At 50.8% G+C, this 21,732-nt stretch overlaps 4 protein-coding genes across 4 annotated transcripts; 2 read left to right on the top strand and 2 right to left on the bottom strand.

The window, feature by feature from the left end:
• Positions 1–996: 996 nt before the first annotated feature.
• LOC118727390 lies at positions 997–21,634 on the top strand. Its single transcript, XM_036453170.2, has 4 exons — positions 997–1,319; positions 2,428–2,468; positions 8,252–8,611; positions 21,255–21,634. Exons 1-4 carry the CDS (start codon positions 1,034–1,036, stop codon positions 21,573–21,575), a joined length of 1,008 nt encoding a protein of 335 aa, XP_036309063.1. The 5' UTR covers positions 997–1,033; the 3' UTR covers positions 21,576–21,634.
• Positions 6,423–6,882, bottom strand: LOC118727379 (histone H2B type 1-C/E/F/G/I). Its single transcript, XM_036453156.2, has one exon. The coding sequence runs from the start codon at positions 6,851–6,853 to the stop codon at positions 6,473–6,475; it is 381 nt and encodes a 126-aa protein (XP_036309049.1). The 5' UTR covers positions 6,854–6,882; the 3' UTR covers positions 6,423–6,472.
• LOC118727366 (histone H2A type 1-D) lies at positions 7,160–7,610 on the top strand. Its single transcript, XM_036453142.2, has one exon. The coding sequence runs from the start codon at positions 7,175–7,177 to the stop codon at positions 7,565–7,567; it is 393 nt and encodes a 130-aa protein (XP_036309035.1). The 5' UTR covers positions 7,160–7,174; the 3' UTR covers positions 7,568–7,610.
• LOC118727382 (histone H2B type 1-C/E/F/G/I) lies at positions 13,216–13,660 on the bottom strand. The gene has a single exon (XM_036453160.1). The coding sequence runs from the start codon at positions 13,643–13,645 to the stop codon at positions 13,265–13,267; it is 381 nt and encodes a 126-aa protein (XP_036309053.1). The 5' UTR covers positions 13,646–13,660; the 3' UTR covers positions 13,216–13,264.
• Positions 21,635–21,732: the final 98 nt, after the last annotated feature.

Raw genomic sequence — 21,732 nt, forward strand, 5'->3', positions numbered from 1 at the left:
AGGGGACGAAGGTCAACCTTCAGTAGCTACTTCCAGCTGAGAGGGGGCGTCGTTTGGGGCCTCTACCCGGGGTCTCAGAGATTCTGGTGTTCGGTTCTGAATTCAGGGCCAGATAGACCTCTCCCACCTTCTGGTTGGCGAACGCCTGCATTCTGTTCTGCAAGAAACTAGTGAAACAACGCACGAGACAGGGATCAAAGGGGCAAGATTAAGGGTATAGAATTTCTGCCCGGTGGGTTTCGGTGATTAGGCTGCTCAGACTTCCCAGTCTGCCCCACGGGCTCCACCTGCCTGTTTCCCACTGGACCTCCCCGTGGGCCGGAGAGTCAAGCGGACTCCGCTCCACCGCAGTGCCCAGCCCAGGAGCCAACTCATCTGGGGCCGGCGCTACGGTCTCCAACCAACCGGTGTGACCCGTGGGAAGGGAAAAGGTTTCTTCTCTGTGGTAAATTCATGAAAGAAAGTAACCTCCCGGGGTGGTCGGGCCACAGACAGTTCACTGAGAGGTTATCTTGCCTTAAGCGAGCCCTGCCCATTGTCCTTTTGCATCTAGATCAACAGGCCCTGAACCCCCTCTGGTTCCCAGCTCCTCAGAGAATAGCTGCCCTCCGGGGTGCGGTTCTCTCCCGCACCTTCTTTCCCCCGCGTTGGTGTAATCCGCCCCCATGGCAAGTGCGGAAAAGAAGCTACAAAACTGTCCTCCTGAGCACTTGAGATCTTGCTCCCTCGCATGTCGTCAGTCTGGCTCTAATAAGTTTATAAATTATTATACCGTTTCCCGTGTTTCTACGCGAAAAAAAATGGTCAATTTCGTTAGTTTCCAGCAGTTAACGCTAGAAATCCTCCGACGTAACGCAGGAGGCGGGACTCCATTCACGGTGACGTAACCCGGCGCGAGGTCGTGAGGCGTGGGGCCTATATCCGGCGGAAGTTCATGCGCGCCTTCTGTTTTCAATTAGGTCCGCACTCCGCGTATATAAGAGGGCTGCCTCTGTGGCTCAGTCTGTTCGGAGTCTGTCTGATCTCTGTCACCATGTCTGGTCGCGGCAAAGGCGGGAAGGGCCTGGGCAAGGGCGGCGCCAAGCGCCACCGCAAGGTGCTGCGCGACAACATCCAGGGCATCACCAAGCCCGCCATCCGCCGCCTGGCGCGGCGCGGCGGCGTCAAGCGCATCTCCGGGCTCATCTACGAGGAGACGCGCGGGGTGCTCAAGGTGTTCCTGGAGAACGTGATCCGCGACGCCGTCACCTACACGGAGCACGCCAAGCGCAAGACGGTCACGGCCATGGACGTGGTGTACGCGCTCAAGCGCCAGGGCCGCACCCTCTACGGCTTCGGCGGCTGAGCCCGCTCCCCGCCCGCCGGCTCCTGCGCAAAACCAAAGGCCCTTTTCAGGGCCGCCCACGCCCTCGCGGAGGAGCTGAGCGCTGCTTGTGCTTTTGTTCGGTGTGTGACCTGGGTGAGTCCAAGACCGGTCTCCACTCGGGTGTCCCTTTGGGGCCCTCCTTTCCTGGCGGTGCCTTGTGTTCCCTTCAAAACTCACTGGTTGTCAAGGACAGTGCGCTGGTGGTGGCCGGAAGCTCCGCTGAGCTGGTTTTGACTTGTCCAGTGAGAATGTAAATGCAAATTGCGAGCATGTGAGCCTGCAATCTCCCGGTGAGAACTTGGATCCATTAAAAAATTCCCGGTAAAACTGCTTAAAACTGCCTGGGCCGTCAGGCATGTCTGCGGACTTTGCCTTCCCCAGTCCCCCCGCTTCTTCCGCACATCGCGCCGTCACCCCCTCCAGCCCCGGCCTCCGGGGTCGGTGGGTCAAACGGGCCGTTCTCAGACCGGGCCCTCCCGGAGCCCGAGCCCAGCAGCTGGAGAGTCACGTTCCCGGCTCAGCGGTCGGCGCGCCGATCGGCGCCTAACAGCCTGGAGGCCTCGGTGCATCGAGGAGGAGGGCTCCCCCGCGCGGGGGCGGGTTCTGCTCCGTCTCCCTTCGTCCTCCTCCCTCTCCCTCCTTCCTCCTCCCTCCTTCAGGCTCCTGCCGGTGACCGGCTGCGCGCTCAGACTCTTCTCCGATTTCGGGGCGAAGTGGCCCATTTTCAGCAACTTCTCTTTCCTCCACTGAAGGCCTGTTTCAGGCCCCCCCCCCCCCCCATTACCCTAAAAGCCAGCAGTTAGAGCCGCCATCGCGCTCCGGTTTGATTGTCCGGCGACACTAGAGGCCCCGCCCTCCTGCCGCTTTCGGAGCCCCGGGGCCGCGGGGGAGGGACCCGGAGGTGCTCAGGGCCCCTCGTGGTGACCCGTCGCTTGGTCGCTCTGGTCGTCACGGACACTGGCTTTTTGTATATTTTACATCTATTATATATAGATGTGTTTCAGAATTTTAAAAATGATGATTATCTTTCAGATTAATTCAGGTGCTCCATTTATCATAAGCTTCCCCCCCCCCCCCCATCACTTTGAGATCAGGAAAATCAGTGTTATTTTCAGTCATCTATTTTGAGGATATGGACTCCAGTACTTAAATTGGGAAAACATCAGATGTTATTGGAGCTAAGGCACCGGTTTGAGGAGATAAATTTAGGATGTTAATTTAACGAACAAACAAAAAGATCGAGCAAATAGCATGAGCCAGACACGGAACTATAGCAGTGAGTGAAATATTTCTGTAGACATAGAGCCAGTATTTACTGGGGGGAACCAACAACACAAGAAAAAGTGTGTCAGATTTGCTCGGTGCTATGTGCTATGAAGATCACCGAAACATGGGTAGGCGATCTTTTTATTTTATTTATTTACTTCTTTATTTTTAAGTGGTTTGGCCATGGAAGGCCTTGCCGGCAAGGTGATGAGTGGGGAAGAAAATGGAGAAAGTGAAGCTCCAAGTAGAAGGGAGACCAGGAAGGAGAGCGGGGAGGTGGCCAGGAGGTGCTGTGGCTCCGCCCAGGAGCAGGGGGGGCAGAGGGGGGCAGAGGGCAGAGGGCAGGCAGAGGGGAGCAGAGGGGGGCAGAAGGAGAGCAGAGTGGAGCAGGTCCCCAGAAGAGCCCTTGACGGGAATCGAACCTGGGAACCTTCAGTCTGCTCTATCCACTGAGCCACACCGGTCAGGGCCCGTTTTAGTTTGTACTTGTGACAAGTGCAGGGGGGCAGCCAGTCATTTCCAAAGCTGTGCCTCCCGGAAGGGAGGCTTCTGTACACTTTGTCAATTGCACGTGGCTTTCTAAGCCAGGTGAACTAAATGCCGCTTTCTTCCCTGTGGTGGGCTAACCTCATCCACACCATGCGGCCTTCTCTGGTTTAGCAAGAATGACTTGCAGTAAGAACCTCCAGACCCTTGTTCTATCTGACAGTTTCTTCTTGAGAGATTTGCAGAACAGGCAGAACTATTATCCTTGTTGGCAGAGGCGGGGAAATGCCCTCCGTAAGGAGTAGGCGATAAAATCGGAACTTCCGCTCAAGGAAGGAGTGGATGTCCGAGCCGTGGGAACATCGCTCTGGGGACCCAGTGATGGATCCCACGTCCTCCCCCACGCACCTCCCACGCTTTACCTGGGGCTCCAGGGGTTCCCGGGCCTCCAGGAACCCACGTGGGGAACTCCACTTCAGAGCCCCGAGTCCGAAGCTGGCTTTCCTCTTCCCGTGGCTCCCTCAGCTTCTGATGTGAGAAGATGGATCCCGAGAACGCAGATCTCGGCCTAATTCTGTTTTGGAAAGATTTACAAGCGGGAGGCCAACACCATCTCATCCGGGAGGCACCTGCTCTTTACAGCAGCACCAGCCCGTTACCTGTGCTCTGGTCCCAGGTGCCCCCAGGCACCCACTCTCGGCGACCCCCCCAGCCCACATGACTTGTAACCTGCAATGAGTATCCCATGCCTGTAATCCCTACTTCCCCACGTAATCTTTGCCCTTCGACCGGATATGAACAGCTGGCTCAGGGTGGGGACAGAGCAGATTTTTGAGGAGGATCAGCTGCTCTCCTGGCCGGCCCACAGGAGTGGAATAAACGCTCAGATAGCATGCAGCCCTCTTTCTGCTGAGTTGGCTGAAGTGGTGGCAGGCAGCTCGGACCCCTCGGTGGTCTGGTTACAGAAGGAAGGGGTTTGCGCTGTTCGAGCTGCCACACAAGGAACTCTAATTGATGTCGAATGTTCTAGGTGTCGGGACTGAGATCCAGTGGGACCACAGGCTGTAGATACAGCTAACATCTGGGAGGACTCTGCCCTAAGACACTGTCCCAGAGCTTTACCAGAGATCTTTTATTGATCACCCAGCAAGGCACGTGGTCATTACTCATTTTATTCTTATTTTAAACGCAAGGTGATGCTCACAGAAGGTTTAAGTAATTTGCCGGAACTCGGCATTCAAACAGGCAGACGGGGCTGTGTCCTGCCTTTCCCCCTTAGCTCCTGCTTTTTCTTGTTGAATACGTCTGCTTTATTTACTACTATGGCCTGGTGGGTGCATGAAATTTATGCACATTGAAAGGGAATTAATTAGAGGAAATATTTCAATATTGCTATTTGCCCTTTCTCTATAATAGAAATGTCAGAGATGAAAGAAAATTAGTAAAATGAATATGAAAATATTCCTCCTGTCAGAGTCTGTGGTATTCTGTGGGACCCAGAATCAGGTTCCTGTCCACCTGCGTGCACCTTGAAATCGCGTGAGACCCAGACCCGGCTAGCACCACCCAGTCAAGCCCTGCTGGGTGGGGAGCACAGCCTCAGGTCCCCTGGCATGGTGCCGGGGCGGGGAAAGGGGGGAGGCGGTGGGGTGGGTCTGAGGTCCCAGGAGCTTCATGGGGGACCTCAGGCAGGGGGTGCAGGCAGGGGGTGCAGCCTCCAGTCCTTTGCCTGGGCCCAATGCCATGCAGCCGCAGGTCCCTGCTGATTGCTCATTTCAGCTCGTTCTGGGAACCTCTGTGGATGCAGCCATCTTGTCAATTTGCATATTACAGATTAATTATATAGGATTTTTGAAAAACAAATTAAAAGCTACTCTAGCTTTCTTTGTTTCTTTGTTTCTTTCTTTCTTTCTTTCTTTCTTTCTTTCTTTCTTTCTTCTTTCTTCCTTCCTTCCTTCCTTCCTTCCTTCCTTCCTTCCTTCCTTCCTTCTTTCTTTCTTTCTTTCTTTCAGACTACAGTAAGAAAGGGGTGAGGTCACTACAGGAAAATGTTCTGTGAGCACAGCGTTTATCCTGGAAAGAGGCACAGTCAACATGCTGCCTGCCTGGCAACAAGCACGTTTCTGAGCTTCGGGCCGAAAAGCAAACGCATTTCACAATGTGAACAAGTTCTCTTTTTACCATGAATAAAGCAGGGACTCGGCTTTTTTCTTTTTATGAACACACTGTTTTTTAAAAAAAGTATTTTAAACGTGCTTTGGAGAGGAAGAAATAAATGCCTTCATAATACGTGGGCTGCAGGGGCCTTTCTTCACAAAGTCCATTGCACACCCGTCACTACTCAAGTTCACAGGAACAGGGACAGAGGCATTTCAGGGAAAAGACGTGACGCCCCACATTGCTCCTAAGTAGAAAGTGAGCTCTCTAAGCTCGGATTCACTCTGCCGTCGGCCACGATTTCCCCTTCCCACCGCAGTTCTGGGTTCGACTGGCTGCCAGGCGACCCTACATTCCCCCCTTGGCGTCTACTTTAAAGGAACTTTAGCTGCCAGGATTGTGCTGGGCCTCAGAGAACACGTGTCTCCTGGCCATGTCCACGTTCCTCTGATTCTAACCACCTACTTTCCTTCCACGGCTCCCCCATCCCTATAACCAGCCTCTTCCCCGAGAAAAAGTCTGACAAATGGTGGAAACGGTCCTGACAACTTGATTCCAAGTCGCGCGGTCCTTCCCCTGTAAATGGGAGATCCCGTCTGTGGCGATTGTAGGATAAGATCAGTGACAGGCACTGATCTGTGAGCACACAGATGTTAAATCCTGCAAAACCTTAGAAAAAAGTCCTAGGAGATGGAAACTTAATGGGGGTGGGGGGGAAACACACAAAAAACCCCAAAGCTCTAGACAAGGGTTAGGAACGCTGGGAGCCCTTGGGGCGTGAGTGAAACTGGTCAGAGATGCAATTCAGTCGGAGCTCTGCAAGGGAATTGCCCGCAGCCGGGAAATTTACATAAAATGGACACTTTCTCCCAGCTCTCAGCAACTCCTGCAGCTCTTTAAACCCTGGATACCAGCTGAATGTAAACCTCCACAGGATGGCCGAAGACGAGCCATTTTAGTTTCTAGAAAAAACTCAGGGGCACTTTCAGTGAAAAACCAGACCGAGGCCACCTTTCCTTTGCTGCCAATCACAGTAACCAACACCCCAGGTTGCGTAGATCACTTTTACAGGCAGGACCAGGGAGAGGCAAGTTCCTTGCCTTAAATATTTGCACCGGATGTGGAGTTACAGATCTTTCAGACATTGTGGGTGGCTCTGAAAAGAGCCTTTGGGGTCGGGAGCCGGGCCGCGGCGCCTCACTTGGAGCTGGTGTACTTGGTGACGGCCTTGGTGCCCTCGGACACGGCGTGCTTGGCCAGCTCGCCGGGCAGCAGCAGGCGCACGGCCGTCTGGATCTCGCGGGACGTGATGGTGGAGCGCTTGTTGTAGTGCGCCAGGCGCGACGCCTCGCCCGCGATGCGCTCGAAGATGTCGTTGACGAACGAGTTCATGATGCCCATGGCCTTGGACGAGATGCCGGTGTCGGGGTGCACCTGCTTGAGCACCTTGTACACGTACACCGAGTAGCTCTCCTTGCGGCTGCGCTTGCGCTTCTTGCCGTCCTTCTTCTGCGCCTTGGTCACCGCCTTCTTGGAGCCCTTCTTCGGGGCGGGCGCGGACTTGGCGGGCTCGGGCATGGCAAAAAGAACTGCTAAGGCACTCAGGGAAAGTAGAGAAAGAATTAAGACTGGGGCCCAACATATCCCTTTTATAAAGAGCCTCGTATGCAAATTAAGTGATAAATTACAGATCTGTGTCTGATTGGTGGTTATTCACAAAAACATTTTTAAAAAAATGAGCTTTATCCAATCAGAACGAAAGAATGCCAAATTTGCATTTTGATTGGCTAAGATGAAGCCGCAGCCCTAAACTATGACATATGTTTCGCGCCCAAAAACGTTTATAAAAAGGGCCGCCCGCACTCCCGCAGTACTTCCTGTGAAGCTTGTCGGTGCATCATGTCTGGACGCGGAAAGCAGGGCGGCAAGACGCGCGCCAAGTCCAAGACGCGGTCCTCGCGGGCCGGCCTGCAGTTTCCAGTTGGCAGAGTCCACCGCCTGCTCCGCAAGGGCAACTACTCGGAGCGGGTCGGGGCCGGCGCGCCCGTGTACCTGGCGGCCGTGCTGGAGTACCTGACGGCCGAGATCCTGGAGCTGGCGGGCAACGCGGCCCGCGACAACAAGAAGACGCGCATCATCCCGCGCCACCTGCAGCTGGCCATCCGCAACGACGAGGAGCTCAACAAGCTGCTGGGCAAGGTGACCATCGCGCAGGGCGGCGTGCTGCCCAACATCCAGGCCGTGCTGCTGCCCAAGAAGACCGAGAGCCACCACAAGGCCAAGGGCAAGTAAACCAAGTGCCCACAACCTACTGCCTTCTGCGCTACCCAAAGGCTCTTTTCAGAGCCACACATTTCCTCATAGAAAGAGCAGGCTTTGGTGCTATCTCTCCCCGTCCTGGAGGTTATTAACCACCTTTCTCCGTAGTCGCTGCAGCTTATGCATCGGGCGTTAACTGCCTTGGGTACTTGTGGCTCCTGTGCTTGAATGAGTCCCCGGGAAAAGGACTTAAGGTTTTTGAGATAAAGAGCTTCAGTTCACAGGTCAGAAAATCTCCCCCGCGGGAGGCGCGTGCGGATGGTAGCCTGGAGTTTGCCTGCGGTCACTGGTCTAGTCTCAGGAAAAACCCAATACAAGTGAATCTGTTCTCAGTGCGTGGTCCTCACAGCCCTCTGACCCAAGACAGACCCAATCAGGATTAGCAGCTTCCCAGGGTCCCCAAGTGGTTCCTTATCTACAATTTGAGATACAACAAAGAAATTTATAAAGTTAATTTCTATGTATATTTTTTAATCAGCGTTTAACAGATCTGAGTGCGGAGCAATTCATCAGCTGTCTAGTAATTCACCAATCACCTGTTCCATTTTAGCCAATGGCTTCTTTGCGCGGGGCTTTTGAAAAAGCGCACAGCCAATCAGCATGGGTTTGTGGGTATATAAGGGCTCGCTCCGCTTCCTATTTCTCTTTATCAGTTAGTGGGCTCCCCGCACTGTCTTCCGAATGGCTCGTACTAAGCAGACGGCGCGCAAGTCCACGGGCGGGAAGGCGCCCCGCAAGCAGCTGGCCACCAAGGCGGCCCGCAAGAGCGCGCCGGCCACGGGCGGCGTGAAGAAGCCGCACCGCTACCGGCCCGGCACCGTGGCGCTGCGCGAGATCCGGCGCTACCAGAAGTCCACGGAGCTGCTGATCCGCAAGCTGCCGTTCCAGCGCCTGGTGCGCGAGATCGCGCAGGACTTCAAGACCGACCTGCGCTTCCAGAGCTCGGCCGTCATGGCGCTGCAGGAGGCGTGCGAGGCCTACCTGGTGGGGCTGTTCGAGGACACCAACCTGTGCGCCATCCACGCCAAGCGCGTCACCATCATGCCCAAGGACATCCAGCTCGCGCGCCGCATCCGCGGGGAGCGCGCCTGAGCTCGGTCCTTCCCACCAACACGGAAACCCAAAGGCTCTTTTTAGAGCCGCCTAGAGTCTCAATAGGAAGCGCTGTGGCCCAGGGTTTGGCGGGTTAAGTTAGTTCCCCCGGTAGCTCACAGCTTGTTGCAAATGTGAGAAGTCATTAGACTCCTAATCCACACCTGGCGCAGGTAATTACCACCTGGTTACCGCTAATTAGGTGATAATCTTAGACAATAGATCCTTTCCTCCCACAAAGGCGGTGTCCCGAAGCCCCTCGGGCAATGCGGGGTTTGTGCGATTGGTCAGGTTCTGCTCCCATTAGCGTTGGGGCCTCCCAGCCCGAGGCGCCTGGGAAACAATGGCCTCTCCTGCCGCCAAGTAAACAGCTTTGCTCTTCCAGTGAAACCCAGGTTCGAGGCCTCACCACCGAACCGGGCTTCCCAGGAACTGACTTCACACCCAACTCACAGGCTCTGAAGAGCTCCCCATTTATTGAATTAAAAAAAAAACATTTATATTGTTACATTTTTATTGTGTTGAATTTTAAAAAATTGATTTGGGACATTGAGGTGATCTGTTTTCATAAGGGACTGGGCACACTTGCTCAGCTTGTCTACTGGGGGTGAGGTGGCTCCGCTGGTTTTAATTTCCTCTAATGTTTCAGATGTCCCCCCAGGCCTCTCGGGCTCCTTTGCACCCCGAAAATGAGAGGGTTGTGTTTAAAAGTTGTCCCAAGATAGGACCCTTGCTGGCTAGCGGGAAAGAGGATGTAATTGAGAGTTTCAGGCGTCCCATAGGGGCTTTGATGGGCCGAGTTTCCTTGCGTTTTAAGATTGGACGGGGCAGAGATAGTACGTGAAATTCGGATGATAGCGAGACATTGTGAAAGGCGAGGTTCTTGACCCACAGGACGTTGGATGGGGTTGCATTTTCTGTTGACTCTAAAACAGCTTTGTTGCCACATGTTTGGCAATTGATCACTGGGAAACACGCTATTGGGACACTTGATCTTTGCTTCTTAAAAAGTTATGTTTATTTCAGAGGAAGGGAGAGGGAGAAAAATAGGAATATCAATAATGAACCATTGATCAGCTGCCTCCTGAACACTCCCTATTGGGGATCGAGCCAGGGACCAGGGCATGTGCCCCTGACATGAATTGAACCTGGGACCCTTCATTCTGCTGGCTGATGCTCTATCCACTGAGCAACCCAGCTAGGGCTGATCTTTGCTTTTCAAAAAAATGTTTTTATTGATTTCAGCAAGGCAGGGAGAGGGAGAGAAACATCAATTATGAGAATAATTGATCCACTGCCTCCTCCCGCCCCACCCCAGTGACCAAGCCCACAACCTGGGCATGTGCCTCAACCAGGTATTGAACCGTGACCTCCTGGTTCCCAGGCCAAGGCTCTATAACAGCTGCAGCAGCTGGGGCGGCTTTTGCTTTTTTTTTTTTTTTACACGTCATTCCCATTTCAATGTACAGGTAGAAGTGAGGCATCTTTGTTTTTCCTGTGAAATATTTATCCTTCATTTGTCCTTTTTCACACAGAAAAATGAGGTCATTGTTTATGCCCGTTGATGAGTGTATTGGTGGCAGAACAGAGGGCTCTGTTGACAGGCTGGGGGAAAGTAGCAGTTTGGGCAAAGCTTGGATCTTGTTAGAAATGTGGTCTCAGACCCACCCAGACCCCTCAATGAACACGGTTCCAGTTCTCCTGGGGTGATTCTCATGAATGCGTCTCAGGAACCTGTTCTTTAAATTGGTGTTTTTGGTGTCAGTGAGAAAGGCCGCCTCTGTGAACTCTCAGCAGAAGCAAGCATTCACAAATTGTATGTTTATTCCCGGCATAGAATTAGCTGTTCTCTAAAGCAGTGACCGGCAACAACGTGACCTGAGGCCATTTGACTTTATTACAGACCTGAGGTCTCACTGCGGACTGCTCATTAGAACTTGGTTTGTCTTCTTTAGTTAGCTGAGGGAAAAAATGACAGGATCGAGGCAGATAGGACTGGAGTTTCTGTATCAGATTTTTATGCTTAAAAAGTATATTAAAACAGTAGAGTGTTTTAATCACTACTTCGACTCCAAATTCAGTCTGATCCTGTCTACAGGCGGCATTGAGTCTGACAGTCTGACCTTTCATTCTCTTGCTGACTGCACACAGCTGCATATGCTCTCTAGCACTGTTTACCGAAAATAATTTAATTTTAACGAGTTTTATTATCTTATTTTCTCTCCCACAAAAACAAATCTTTTTTGTATTTATAATTCACTAGTGGCCTGGTGCATGAAATTCATGTACATTCAAAGGGGATTAATTAGAGGAAATGATTTAATATTGCTATTTGCCCTTTCTCTATAATAGAAGTGTAAGAGATGAAAGGAAATTAGTAAAATGTATAGGAAAGCCTTCCTCCTGTCAGAGTCTGGGACTCACCACTGGACCCAGAGTCAAGTCCCCGCCCACCACATTCAGCTCAAAATCAGGTGAGACCCACACCCAGCTGGCTCCCCACATTAGGCGAGATCCAGACCCACCCAGTCCCACCCTTGTCAAGCCCTGCCAAGCAGGGTGTGTAGCCTCAGATACCCTGGCCCAGCACCAGGACCAGGTCTGGGTGGGGGGTGTGGGCAAGCCTTGAGGTCCTTCATCAAACACCGCAGGTCCCCTGGCCCAGCACCGGGAGGGGGTGCAGCCTCAGGTCTCCCATCAAGCCTCACTGGGTGGGGGCACACCCTGAGTTTCCCCGACCCAGGACTGGGGGTGCACCTTGAGGTCCCCTGTCAAGCCCCATGGGGGCACAGGAGGGCATAGTCTCAGGTTCCTGCTGATTGCTCCCCACCCCCCCCCCCCTTGGCTTTGCCCTGCCATCTTTCCCGGCCACGACTGCTGATTGCTTGTTAAGGCTCTTTTTGGAAACTTGGTCTCAGCTGTGGGTGCAGCCATCTTTGTGACGGAGTGATGGTCAAATAGCATATTCCCTCTTTATTAGGTAGGATTTACGTTGTCCTGGAAAGGTGTCCTTCTGAAGACTTAAGAATTCTCCAATGTTCCCTTTTGCCTTTAAACATGACCTGTGTCCTGTCCCCTGAAATTTACTTTCCTTTCTTGTTTAGTAATTAACCACCCCCCCAACCTTCCTTTGCAGCAAAGTATGAACAATATTTTTGGTCTATGGTATCTTATACCATCCCTCAGGGTTAAAAAAAAACAATGGTAAGGGTGTACCCTTGCCCCCTTTTTCTTCCTTCAAGACAATCTGAATGTGAGGGCTGCAGCTGGTGCAACCATCTTGGTCAGGGCAAGTGAAGAATGCCGAAGTGGGGAGATCACCTTAATGCCATGGTGGCCTCCGAACCCACTGCCAGGCCAGCCATTTCCAAGGTGACGGAACAGAAAGGGTCACAGACCAATGAAAGTTCCCCCCGTTCCATGACTTAATTGCACTAAATGAATTTTAAAGAGACAGCCAGGGACAAGGGGAAAGAGATTGAGCAAGTCAACACATTTCAGATAAATTGCACATGGGCAGACACACTACTTGAATCCTTGGTTTCATGTTTCTCCCATCTTTCTCCCTTTCTCTTCCCTTTCCCTCTCCCTCCCTGAGACGGTGGACTGGAGATCCAGAGTTGAGGGAAGGGGCCCAGGCGATGGGAGGCCCTGCATCTCTCCTAGAGCCAACATGTTGGACCAAATAATCTCCACCTGTCCGCTACAGCCAATACACTGAAAATGGCACTCCACACTTTTGGTTAACCCCTCTCTCCTGCTGTCTTCCTTCGTCATCTCTCTTATTCCATCTCCCAGAACTGCCTCCAGGGAACTAGGAAATGTAAGGTGAAGTCTCGTCCGCTTTTGGCAACGCTACCCCCTTGTCTAATCACCTTAAATGTCCAAATGAGACAGCGAGCCCGTTAGGACACAGCTCTCTTCCTAATATTTGTCCCTTTCTGAAACTGAATAGGGTGTCAGGAAGTGAACTGTTTCCTAGGTTCGCTGCAGAGAGGGAAGAATCCCAGGCAGTCAGATCTGCACCAAGCCCACCTCGCACTCATCACCTGGAAGCCCAACTTTCAGGGTGTCTTTGTATTAATTGAGGCCATGCTGACGTTCCACAGCTGAAGCAGCATGGATTCTCAGCCGGTTCCAAAGACTGCCAAAGCCAGAGACGTGACCCACAACCACAGGGCTTCTGCTTGTCCTGTTTTCAGTTCCCTTCTCTCCTTTTGTAAAACCTGCTTCAGTCTCAAAGTGTGAATTTCCTATCACCCGGCTGGAGCCCCAGGCCCTCTTTAAGAAACTTCTTTTGGGTCCATAGCCACCGCCCAATCCCTTATATGCCAGAAACTAATCTCACAAAGCTGCTCCGGATCTTAATGGAGCAAAAACAAAACAAAAAACAAAAACAAAAAAGAAAACATACGAGCCCTAAGAGGTTGCTTCATAGATCTTAAGTCAATTTGTCCAGACATTATCTACATGGAATCTCCTTATGAGTAAGAACAGTGCCTGCATTAGAGCTCTTTTATGTGAGGACGTGGGTGGCTCTGAAAAGAGCCTTTGGGGTCGGGAGCCGGGCCGCGGCGCTCACTTGGAGCTGGTGTACTTGGTGACGGCCTTGGTGCCCTCGGACACGGCGTGCTTGGCCAGCTCGCCGGGCAGCAGCAGGCGCACGGCCGTCTGGATCTCGCGGGACGTGATGGTGGAGCGCTTGTTGTAGTGCGCCAGGCGCGACGCCTCGCCCGCGATGCGCTCGAAGATGTCGTTGACGAACGAGTTCATGATGCCCATGGCCTTGGACGAGATGCCGGTGTCGGGGTGCACCTGCTTGAGCACCTTGTACACGTACACCGAGTAGCTCTCCTTGCGGCTGCGCTTGCGCTTCTTGCCGTCCTTCTTCTGCGCCTTGGTCACCGCCTTCTTGGAGCCTTTCTTGGCGGCGGGCGCGGATTTGGCGGGCTCGGGCATGGTGCAGAGCTCTCCTCAGAAAACCAGCAGAATGAGTGCGGCTCTGAAGGCCGGCCTACATTTGTATGGCCTCTATGCAAATAAGGACTTAATCATGGAAGTCTCTGATTGGCTGAGATCATCCAATAGAAACCTTCAACGCAATCAAGAGGATTTCAAATCTTACTGCCTGTTAATGAGGAAGCCACCTGGGTTTTTCTTTTTCTTTCTCCTTCCTTAGAAAGGTTTCCTTATTCATAACAATGCAAACAAATATCATCAATCGTACCTATTTATAGATCTAGTCTCTCCCTCGATCCAGATCTAAACAGACAAAGCGTAATATAAATTCGTGACGGCATCGTTTCCAACCAAATTAGAGACCGGGTTGCTATCGCTAGAGAAGAGCATCTAGATGTCAGCTGCATATTAAACATGTTCCAAATTATGCTGTTGGCATTCCCAGTTCGGTCTGGTTAAAGCCGGCAACATTAACGCTACTTCAAGTTTCAAAGAACTATGTCACTTTCACGGCGGTGGGATTTTTGTTTCTTGGGGGTATAGGAAAGAAATACCACCGTTTGTAGAAACGATGAAAGATGGCACTTGTGCTTCAGAAATCTAATGTTTTTCAAGTCAGAAGCTTTTATAAAGGACCAAACTGCAAACTCAAAAGCCCAGTTTTCGAGGTGGAGAAACCCTGAAACTTTCACTTTCGTCTACTCCGAAATGTAAATGAGAACAAGGGGATTAAGGAAATTGTCAAAGGAGGAACAACAAAGCCCACTAAGGAAAGCGATCAACCCCTTAAGTACAGGGTGGGTCTAGGGCGGAGAACTAAGTGAAGAGATAACTGAGCTACTTTCCTTTTTCTTAATAGTCTCGATAGCCAATCACAAGGCTCATAATTCGTGGCGCGGAATTTGAATATTCGGACCAATCAGGAGAAGGTTGAGGTTATAAGTAAGAGAGAGCGATCCACAGAAGCTTCAGTTGCAAACTGTTTGCTACCTGTCCTCATGGCTCGCACTAAGCAAACCGCGCGCAAGTCCACAGGCGGGAAGGCGCCCCGCAAGCAGCTGGCCACCAAGGCGGCCCGCAAGAGCGCGCCGGCCACGGGCGGCGTGAAGAAGCCGCACCGCTACCGGCCCGGCACCGTGGCGCTGCGCGAGATCCGGCGCTACCAGAAGTCCACGGAGCTGCTGATCCGCAAGCTGCCGTTCCAGCGCCTGGTGCGCGAGATCGCGCAGGACTTCAAGACCGACCTGCGCTTCCAGAGCTCGGCCGTCATGGCGCTGCAGGAGGCGTGCGAGGCCTACCTGGTGGGGCTGTTCGAGGACACCAACCTGTGCGCCATCCACGCCAAGCGCGTCACCATCATGCCCAAGGACATCCAGCTCGCGCGCCGCATCCGCGGGGAGCGGGCGTGAGCTCGGTCCTTCCCACCAACACGGACGCAAAAGGCTCTTTTCAGAGCCACCCACAATTTCAATGGAGGAGCTGTAAGGAAGAGTGATCTGTCTTCCAAATTGGGACTGCATCCAGTTGGGACGGGAACTGTGGCAGCTTAACTTGCCGTTTACTTCTGTGTCACCCGCCCTTCTCCCTGTGTCCGCTTGCCTGCATCCATTCTTTTCAGCAGCCCCAGCTTCATGCGCGGCTGTGCTCTTAGTGGGGCTTAAAGGCCATTACAGGCTTCACTTGGTGCTGTTTTCTCCCCAAATGAGGCCTGTAATGGCCCTTAAACTCATGACCAGGAATTGTCATTTTAGCCTTCACCCGCATTGAGAAACACTGCCACTTAAGCCTGAAGCCATGGTCCTTGCATAATCCTTACTTTGCAGGAATTCCTCAACCCGGGGCCCCACTTTCCCTCCAGATACAAGTTCGGTAACTGGGGCCATGTAGGGATTTGGGTGATGCAGGGTACGGTCGGGCACTTGAGCCGATGGGACTTCCCAGCCCCAGGTGGTTGGTGAGCAATGGAGCCTTTTCAGTCAATGTCTCTGCACTTGAGCAAAAGCAAATCCCGGCAGCAACCCAGCACCTGGCATTCCCTGCAGTTTCTCTAACAGCCGCACATTGTTGCTGGAACCAGTACTCGGCTGCAGAGCCCAGGATTCAGATTCAGGATCATCGAGCTGCCCAGTGCCAACTGTTTCTACCTTGAAGCAAACTTCCCAGTGCCATAGCCACACAGCGTGAACGTGGAAAGGGTTATTAGGGTACCAGTTATAGCGACACGGATACCCCTTCAAGAATCGTAATTTTAAGGTGGAAGGCTGGAAATACAAACTTAAAACCAAATGGGTTGTGGCCAAGTTATGGGGGAAGAAACAATCCCTGTACTTTTTAGTTTTAAAAAACTTTATTAGTAGTCCTAAAGTGGAAACAGCTGTGTATCTTTCTAGGGGAGAATGATTATCACAGGATGAAAAAACAGAAAGGAGAAAGGGGCCACAGACTACACCCAACAAGCTCAAGGAAGTGGGGAGGCCTGCAGAGGTGGGTGTACCCACATAGGGCCACCTGACATTAAAACTTTCCAACTAAAAGTGACTGGTGGCGGGTAGTCAGGGCCCCAGCTGGTAGCTGGTATCTTCCCTGACAAAGGTTCTTTTTTTTTCTTTTTTTTTTAAAAAAAGATTATATATATATATATATATATATATATATATATATATATATATATATATTTTTTTTTTTACAGAGAGGAAGGGAGAGGGATAGAGAGCTAGAAACAGCAATGAGAGAGAAACATCAATCAGCTGCCTCCTGCACACCCCCCACCAGGGATGCGCCCACAACCAAGGTACATGCCCTTGACCAGAATCAAACCTGGGACCTTTCAGTCCGCAGGCCAACGCTCTATCCACTGAGCAAAACCGGTTTCGGCCAAAAGTTAATTCTTACCTTCAACAAATCAGTCTATTGTCATTTTGCATCTAGACCAGTGGTTGGCAAACTGCAGCTGGCAGGCCACATGCGGCTCTTTGGCCCCTTGCCTGTGGCTCTTCCACAAACCACCACGGCCTGGGCAAGTCTATTTTGAAGAAGTGGCGTTAGAAGAAGTTTAAGTTTAAAAAAGTTGGCTCTCAAAAGAAATTTCAATCATAGTACTGTTGATATTTGGCTCTGTGGACTAATGAGTTCGCAGACCAGTGATCTAGTATAACCCACCTTTGGAATGTCAGAGTAATTCCCCCCACAGGCAGCGACCACAAATCCCATTATTGTCTTTTTTATGGTGTTAATTGCTAACTATCCTGTAGTCACAAATTTCAAAGAAGTACATGTCTACTTCTTTTACTTTATATCCAATCCCAGAGGTTTCCCTGCTTTGCTTTCTCCCACCTCCCTAATCTATCGCCAATGAATTTCATGTCACCACCTCACATCTTCCCCTTTGATTCTGGATGAATAAAAAAATGGTATAACCATCGTTTTTCCCCCCAGAGCGTTTTCCTCAATGTGTTCAGATATTGCTTCCTGGCAATTCTCAGTTTGGTTCAAGATAAACATAAAAACTCTGTGCATGTTCGAAAGCTTCTTAGTTGACAGCACACATCCTCACACATCAATACAACTGGGTGCCACTCGGCAATCACCAGGGAAGCTGTTGTCAAATGGCTGGGTTTCAAGGGCATAATGCTCAATGGAAGAAAGAGCCCATTTCACTTTTTTTTTTCTTTTTTAAAAGAGGAAGGGAAAGAGATAGAAACATCAATGATGAGAGAGAATAACCAATTGGCTTCCTCCTGCACGCCCAGTACTGGGGATCGAGCCCACAACCTGGGCATGTGCCCTGACTGGAATCGAACCAGCAACCTTCTGAGCCACACCGGCAGAGTTGAAGAGCCCATTTCGAAAGTTACATATTATATGATTCTATTTCTCTCAGTATTCCCCAAATGGCAAAGCCAGAGATGGATAACAAATTAGTGATTGCTCCAGAGCATGGGCGAGGCGGGTAAACGGGACTACAGAGGGGCAGCATAAGGCGTTTCTCAATGATGGTGGAAGTGTTTCTACATAGTGGTGGTGGTTACATGGGGATACAGGGCGCAAGATTGCCTGGGGCTCTCCACACAATGGCCGAATGAGGGCATGCAAAACCGTGAGGGCTGAATAGGGCCTTTAGTCCAGTTGATAGTAATTTGCCAATGTCAATTACTGGTTTTGATATTATAACAATATAGGATGTCTCCATTAGGTGAAACTGGGCTTAGGGATTGTATTTTATATTAATGTCGTAAAAAAAGAAAAGAAAAGATAAACCTGTACCAATTTTTAAAAATTTATTTTATTTTATTTTTTTTTTGGCAGTTGCTATATTGCTTAGGATTCTTTGACTTAACAAATCAATGTGTAGTGTGTTTTTCATATAAACAACAGAGGGTGTTTTTGCTTTTTGTTTGCTTTTCTTCTGGCTGTTCTAGTGGTGACATATCCATTTGGCTTAGATTTAGTTCATTTCTTGTGGAGGGACCTCAACTGAATGACCACTGGAGTCCAGACCAAATTAAAATTTAGGGAGCCTTTATTAGCCGGCTGGTGACTGCTTGGCCTTTCTCCACGCAGGTAGCCCAGAGAGCAGCCCCGGCCCTTTATGCAAGACCACTTTATATATATATATATAATTGATTTTTTTTTCACAGAGAGGAAGGGAGAGGGATAGAGAGCTAGAAACATCAATGAGAGAAACATCGATTCAGCTGCCTCCTGCACACCTCCCACTGAGGATGTGCTTGCAATCTAGGCACATGCCCCTGACTGGAATCGAACCTGGGACCCTTCAGTCCACAGGCCGATGCTCTATCCACTGAGACACACTGGTTATGGCTGCAAGACCACTTTTTAAGCACATTAACTACATCCTGTTTTTGCAGAGTAAGCAACCCAAGACAAAACAGTTTTTCCCAAATTAAGTCAGGGCCATGCTGTTGATGATCATGTTATTTACAGGGTCATCCCGTTCTTTAGAAAGCTGACGGGGTTCTACCTTGCAAGACTATTTTGTGAGGTGCAAGGGGAAGGCCTTGAGAAGGCCTGGCCTGCTGTCTGCACTGACAATCCTATCTGGGGCATAGTTCACGGCCTTTCCCGGGTGCTGAAAAATCTCCACTGACACATTTATGTAGGTAAGTCATTTTGGAGATATTGCTTCTCCGACCTCTAAAGTAAACAAAGTTTCAAGGTTTGATATTTGTAATGTCAAGTCTTCTGGTGGGTATTTGACTGAGTTGATCCATGCTGTTTAGGACAGTGTGCTTGGGACACCCTAACTCTATGATGTTATAGGACAACAAATGCAGTTGTTGCTCAAGCAAAATACCAGATTCCAAACCTAGATTTAACACCTGATCTAACTGCAGTTTCAACCTCTCTTTAAAACATAATTTTAATCAACCAGTGGGGAATTTTCGGTTGAAGCACCAGTAAGGGAATCACTCATGTGGGCCTTCTCCACCCGCTCAGAGCAGTGGTTCCCAAAGTGTGTGTATGTGGGGGGCATTGAAGAATGAGCTATTAAGTGATTTTTTTGCATTTTTATGGTTCTAGGAGCCTCATATATATTATATAAATATATATTCTGACATATTTATGAATTTCAGCTGTTTCAAAAATTTATTTGCTATTTTTAATATCACTTTATATTATTTTTAAAAACAATTTCTTTGTGATTTCTTCCTCATTATTTCAAACTCTCCTTTCGTTCTTTTTTTTTCTTTTTTTTTTTTTTTCCTTTTTCTCTTTCATGGATGCCATGTTCTTTGGAAGCTGGTTTAGACCAAGTCCATGGCCTTTTAGGCTTCCTCCACGTGAATAGTTCACTTTTCGAATAACAAAAATATGTGTGTGGAGGGTGTGTGGAGACGAGGGCATTAGGATTTTAGAGAAGCTTAAGTAGGGTGTGGCCAAGGAAAGGTTGGGAGCCTCTGTCTTTGAGGGAGGAGCAATCTGCATGATAAAAGTCCTCTCACTCTCTTCCCCCAAACAAAAGATGCCTGGGCCCAAGGTGAATCCTTTCTTTTCTTTTGTTAATAGCTCTCTTGCCCGGTCCTTGTTCCTATAAAAAGTTTTCTTTTGGTAGCAGCCTGCTGGAAACCGATCATTGTTTTAATAATGGGCTGTGGACAGGGAATCCGGAGGGCAGGTCAACCTTAATTGCTCTGAAGGGTCAGAGCTAATTACTGGTATTGTAGTTGAAGGAGCCCTAAATTCACTGTTAGTCCTAAATTCACTGATTGGCTTTTATTGGAGTTTCCTGCCCAGGGCATATGGGTGTATCCTATAATTCATATCTTAATAAAAGGGACGGTGAAGCCAGAGTGGTAGACCTCCCACTAGAGTTGGACCTGGCCCCCATTTCCCAAATTAAATATTTTCTAGTCTCTTTTCATTTGTGTGCGGCCTTCTCCAGACCCGAACCCTGAACCCAAACCCTGAATCATGTGGGACGTAAAAGGGGTTCCCACACCACCCCTCCGAGCACCTTTCTAGTTAGTAGTAAGCAGGGTGCTGCCTGACTCATGAATTGAGTAATAAAGCCAATTAGATTTTCAAATTTATTCTGTTAAGTTTCCTTTATTTTTTTACACTGTAACAACCATCTCTTGCTTTGAACATTCTGTTGTAAGGGCATTGCAACATAGCAAAGGTGGAGATTTATTGAAAAACAAGTACAGACCCCCACATGGGTGGGGAGAGGGAAAGATTCCCACAGAATGGATTCCCACGCAGGGAGGGGGAAAGGGTCCCCGTCATTTATATCTTAATGCTCTCGGGCATTAGTTCAGCAATTTTTAAAGATGCAAACCTCTAGGAATGGCTGCATTTTTATTACTGTCATTTGCCTACAGTCCCTTTCTCTAGCTTCAGCTTTGTGTATAACAGCTTTTCTGGAATGGGATGAAATTCCCAGGGAAGGGCAGCACCCCTCCACCCTCTGTCTCACGCCGAACAGGGCTTCAGCCCCTGGTACCCACATTCCTTCCCTCTGCGACCCCTCCCTGTTTACGGGATGAGCTCTATTGTTTAAGTTGAAGCACAAGGCGCTTGCTCCTGGCATGCTGGAAATCCTGCATGTGCTTTAGTCCTGCATATATTACAAATATTCTGTTTTAAAAACAGAAGTCTGGGCGAGTTTTGACAAAGAACTGTAAGCCAGGCATTGCTTCTTACAATAGCTCACCTGCTGGCTGTTTCCCTGTGTGTGTGGAGAAGGCCACCAAGACCCAGGGTAACCAACAGGCCCATCACCGCGGGGAGCGGCCGCCAGTGGGTTCCGGAGCCCACGCGGGGGATTGCTTGGCACCTTTTACCGACTCCTTGTTTTCTGGGGTTTGAGCTTGTTTCCCTCTAGTTGGGACTTGTCCAAGAATGCCCGTGGGATGGACAAACCTTTAAGCTGACTGATTATTTCGTGTGCAGGGCAGACACTCCTGTTCAGAATTCACTTTCCACAGGTCAGAAAACCGCCCCCGCGCTCGCCTGGGGCCCTAGCAGCGGGGGCGGGGACTCGGGCGGTTTCCCGCCTCTTCCGGTCTGTCTGCTCCAATGAGGGCCGCCCCCTCGCTACTTAAGGGGCTGCCGCCGCCCGCCTGGGGACAGACCTCTCTGACTTCACTCCGTCGCCATGTCTGGACGCGGCAAAGGAGGGAAGGGCCTGGGCAAGGGCGGCGCCAAGCGCCACCGCAAGGTGCTGCGCGACAACATCCAGGGCATCACCAAGCCCGCCATCCGCCGCCTGGCGCGGCGCGGCGGCGTCAAGCGCATCTCCGGGCTCATCTACGAGGAGACGCGCGGGGTGCTCAAGGTGTTCCTGGAGAACGTGATCCGCGACGCCGTCACCTACACGGAGCACGCCAAGCGCAAGACGGTCACGGCCATGGACGTGGTGTACGCGCTCAAGCGCCAGGGCCGCACCCTCTACGGCTTCGGCGGCTGAGCCCGCTCCCCGCCCGCCGGCTCCTGCGCAAAACCAAAGGCCCTTTTCAGGGCCGCCCACGCCCTCCCGGAGGAGCTGAGCGCGGATCTTCGTGTTTTGTTTCGGGGGGACGGGCGGGAGGTGTACACGGGAGCCTCTCCCCGTCCCTAAGGGGCCA

This window comes from Pipistrellus kuhlii, unplaced genomic scaffold, assembly GCF_014108245.1.
Source record: "Pipistrellus kuhlii isolate mPipKuh1 unplaced genomic scaffold, mPipKuh1.p scaffold_m20_p_24, whole genome shotgun sequence".
NCBI classification, from domain to species: domain Eukaryota; kingdom Metazoa; phylum Chordata; class Mammalia; order Chiroptera; family Vespertilionidae; genus Pipistrellus; species Pipistrellus kuhlii.

Coding starts and splice junctions, on each gene's coding strand:
- LOC118727382 (XM_036453160.1), bottom strand. CDS start 13,645: ATGCCCGAGCCCGCCAAATCCGCGCCCGCCGCCAAGAAAGGCTCCAAG.
- LOC118727366 (XM_036453142.2), top strand. CDS start 7,175: ATGTCTGGACGCGGAAAGCAGGGCGGCAAGACGCGCGCCAAGTCCAAG.
- LOC118727390 (XM_036453170.2), top strand. CDS start 1,034: ATGTCTGGTCGCGGCAAAGGCGGGAAGGGCCTGGGCAAGGGCGGCGCC. Junction 1,320..2,427: donor CGCGCTCAAGCGCCAGGGCC/GCACCCTCTACG, acceptor ATTTATCATAAG/CTTCCCCCCCCCCCCCCATC. Junction 2,469..8,251: donor CTTTGAGATCAGGAAAATCA/GTGTTATTTTCA, acceptor TTTATCAGTTAG/TGGGCTCCCCGCACTGTCTT.
- LOC118727379 (XM_036453156.2), bottom strand. CDS start 6,853: ATGCCCGAGCCCGCCAAGTCCGCGCCCGCCCCGAAGAAGGGCTCCAAG.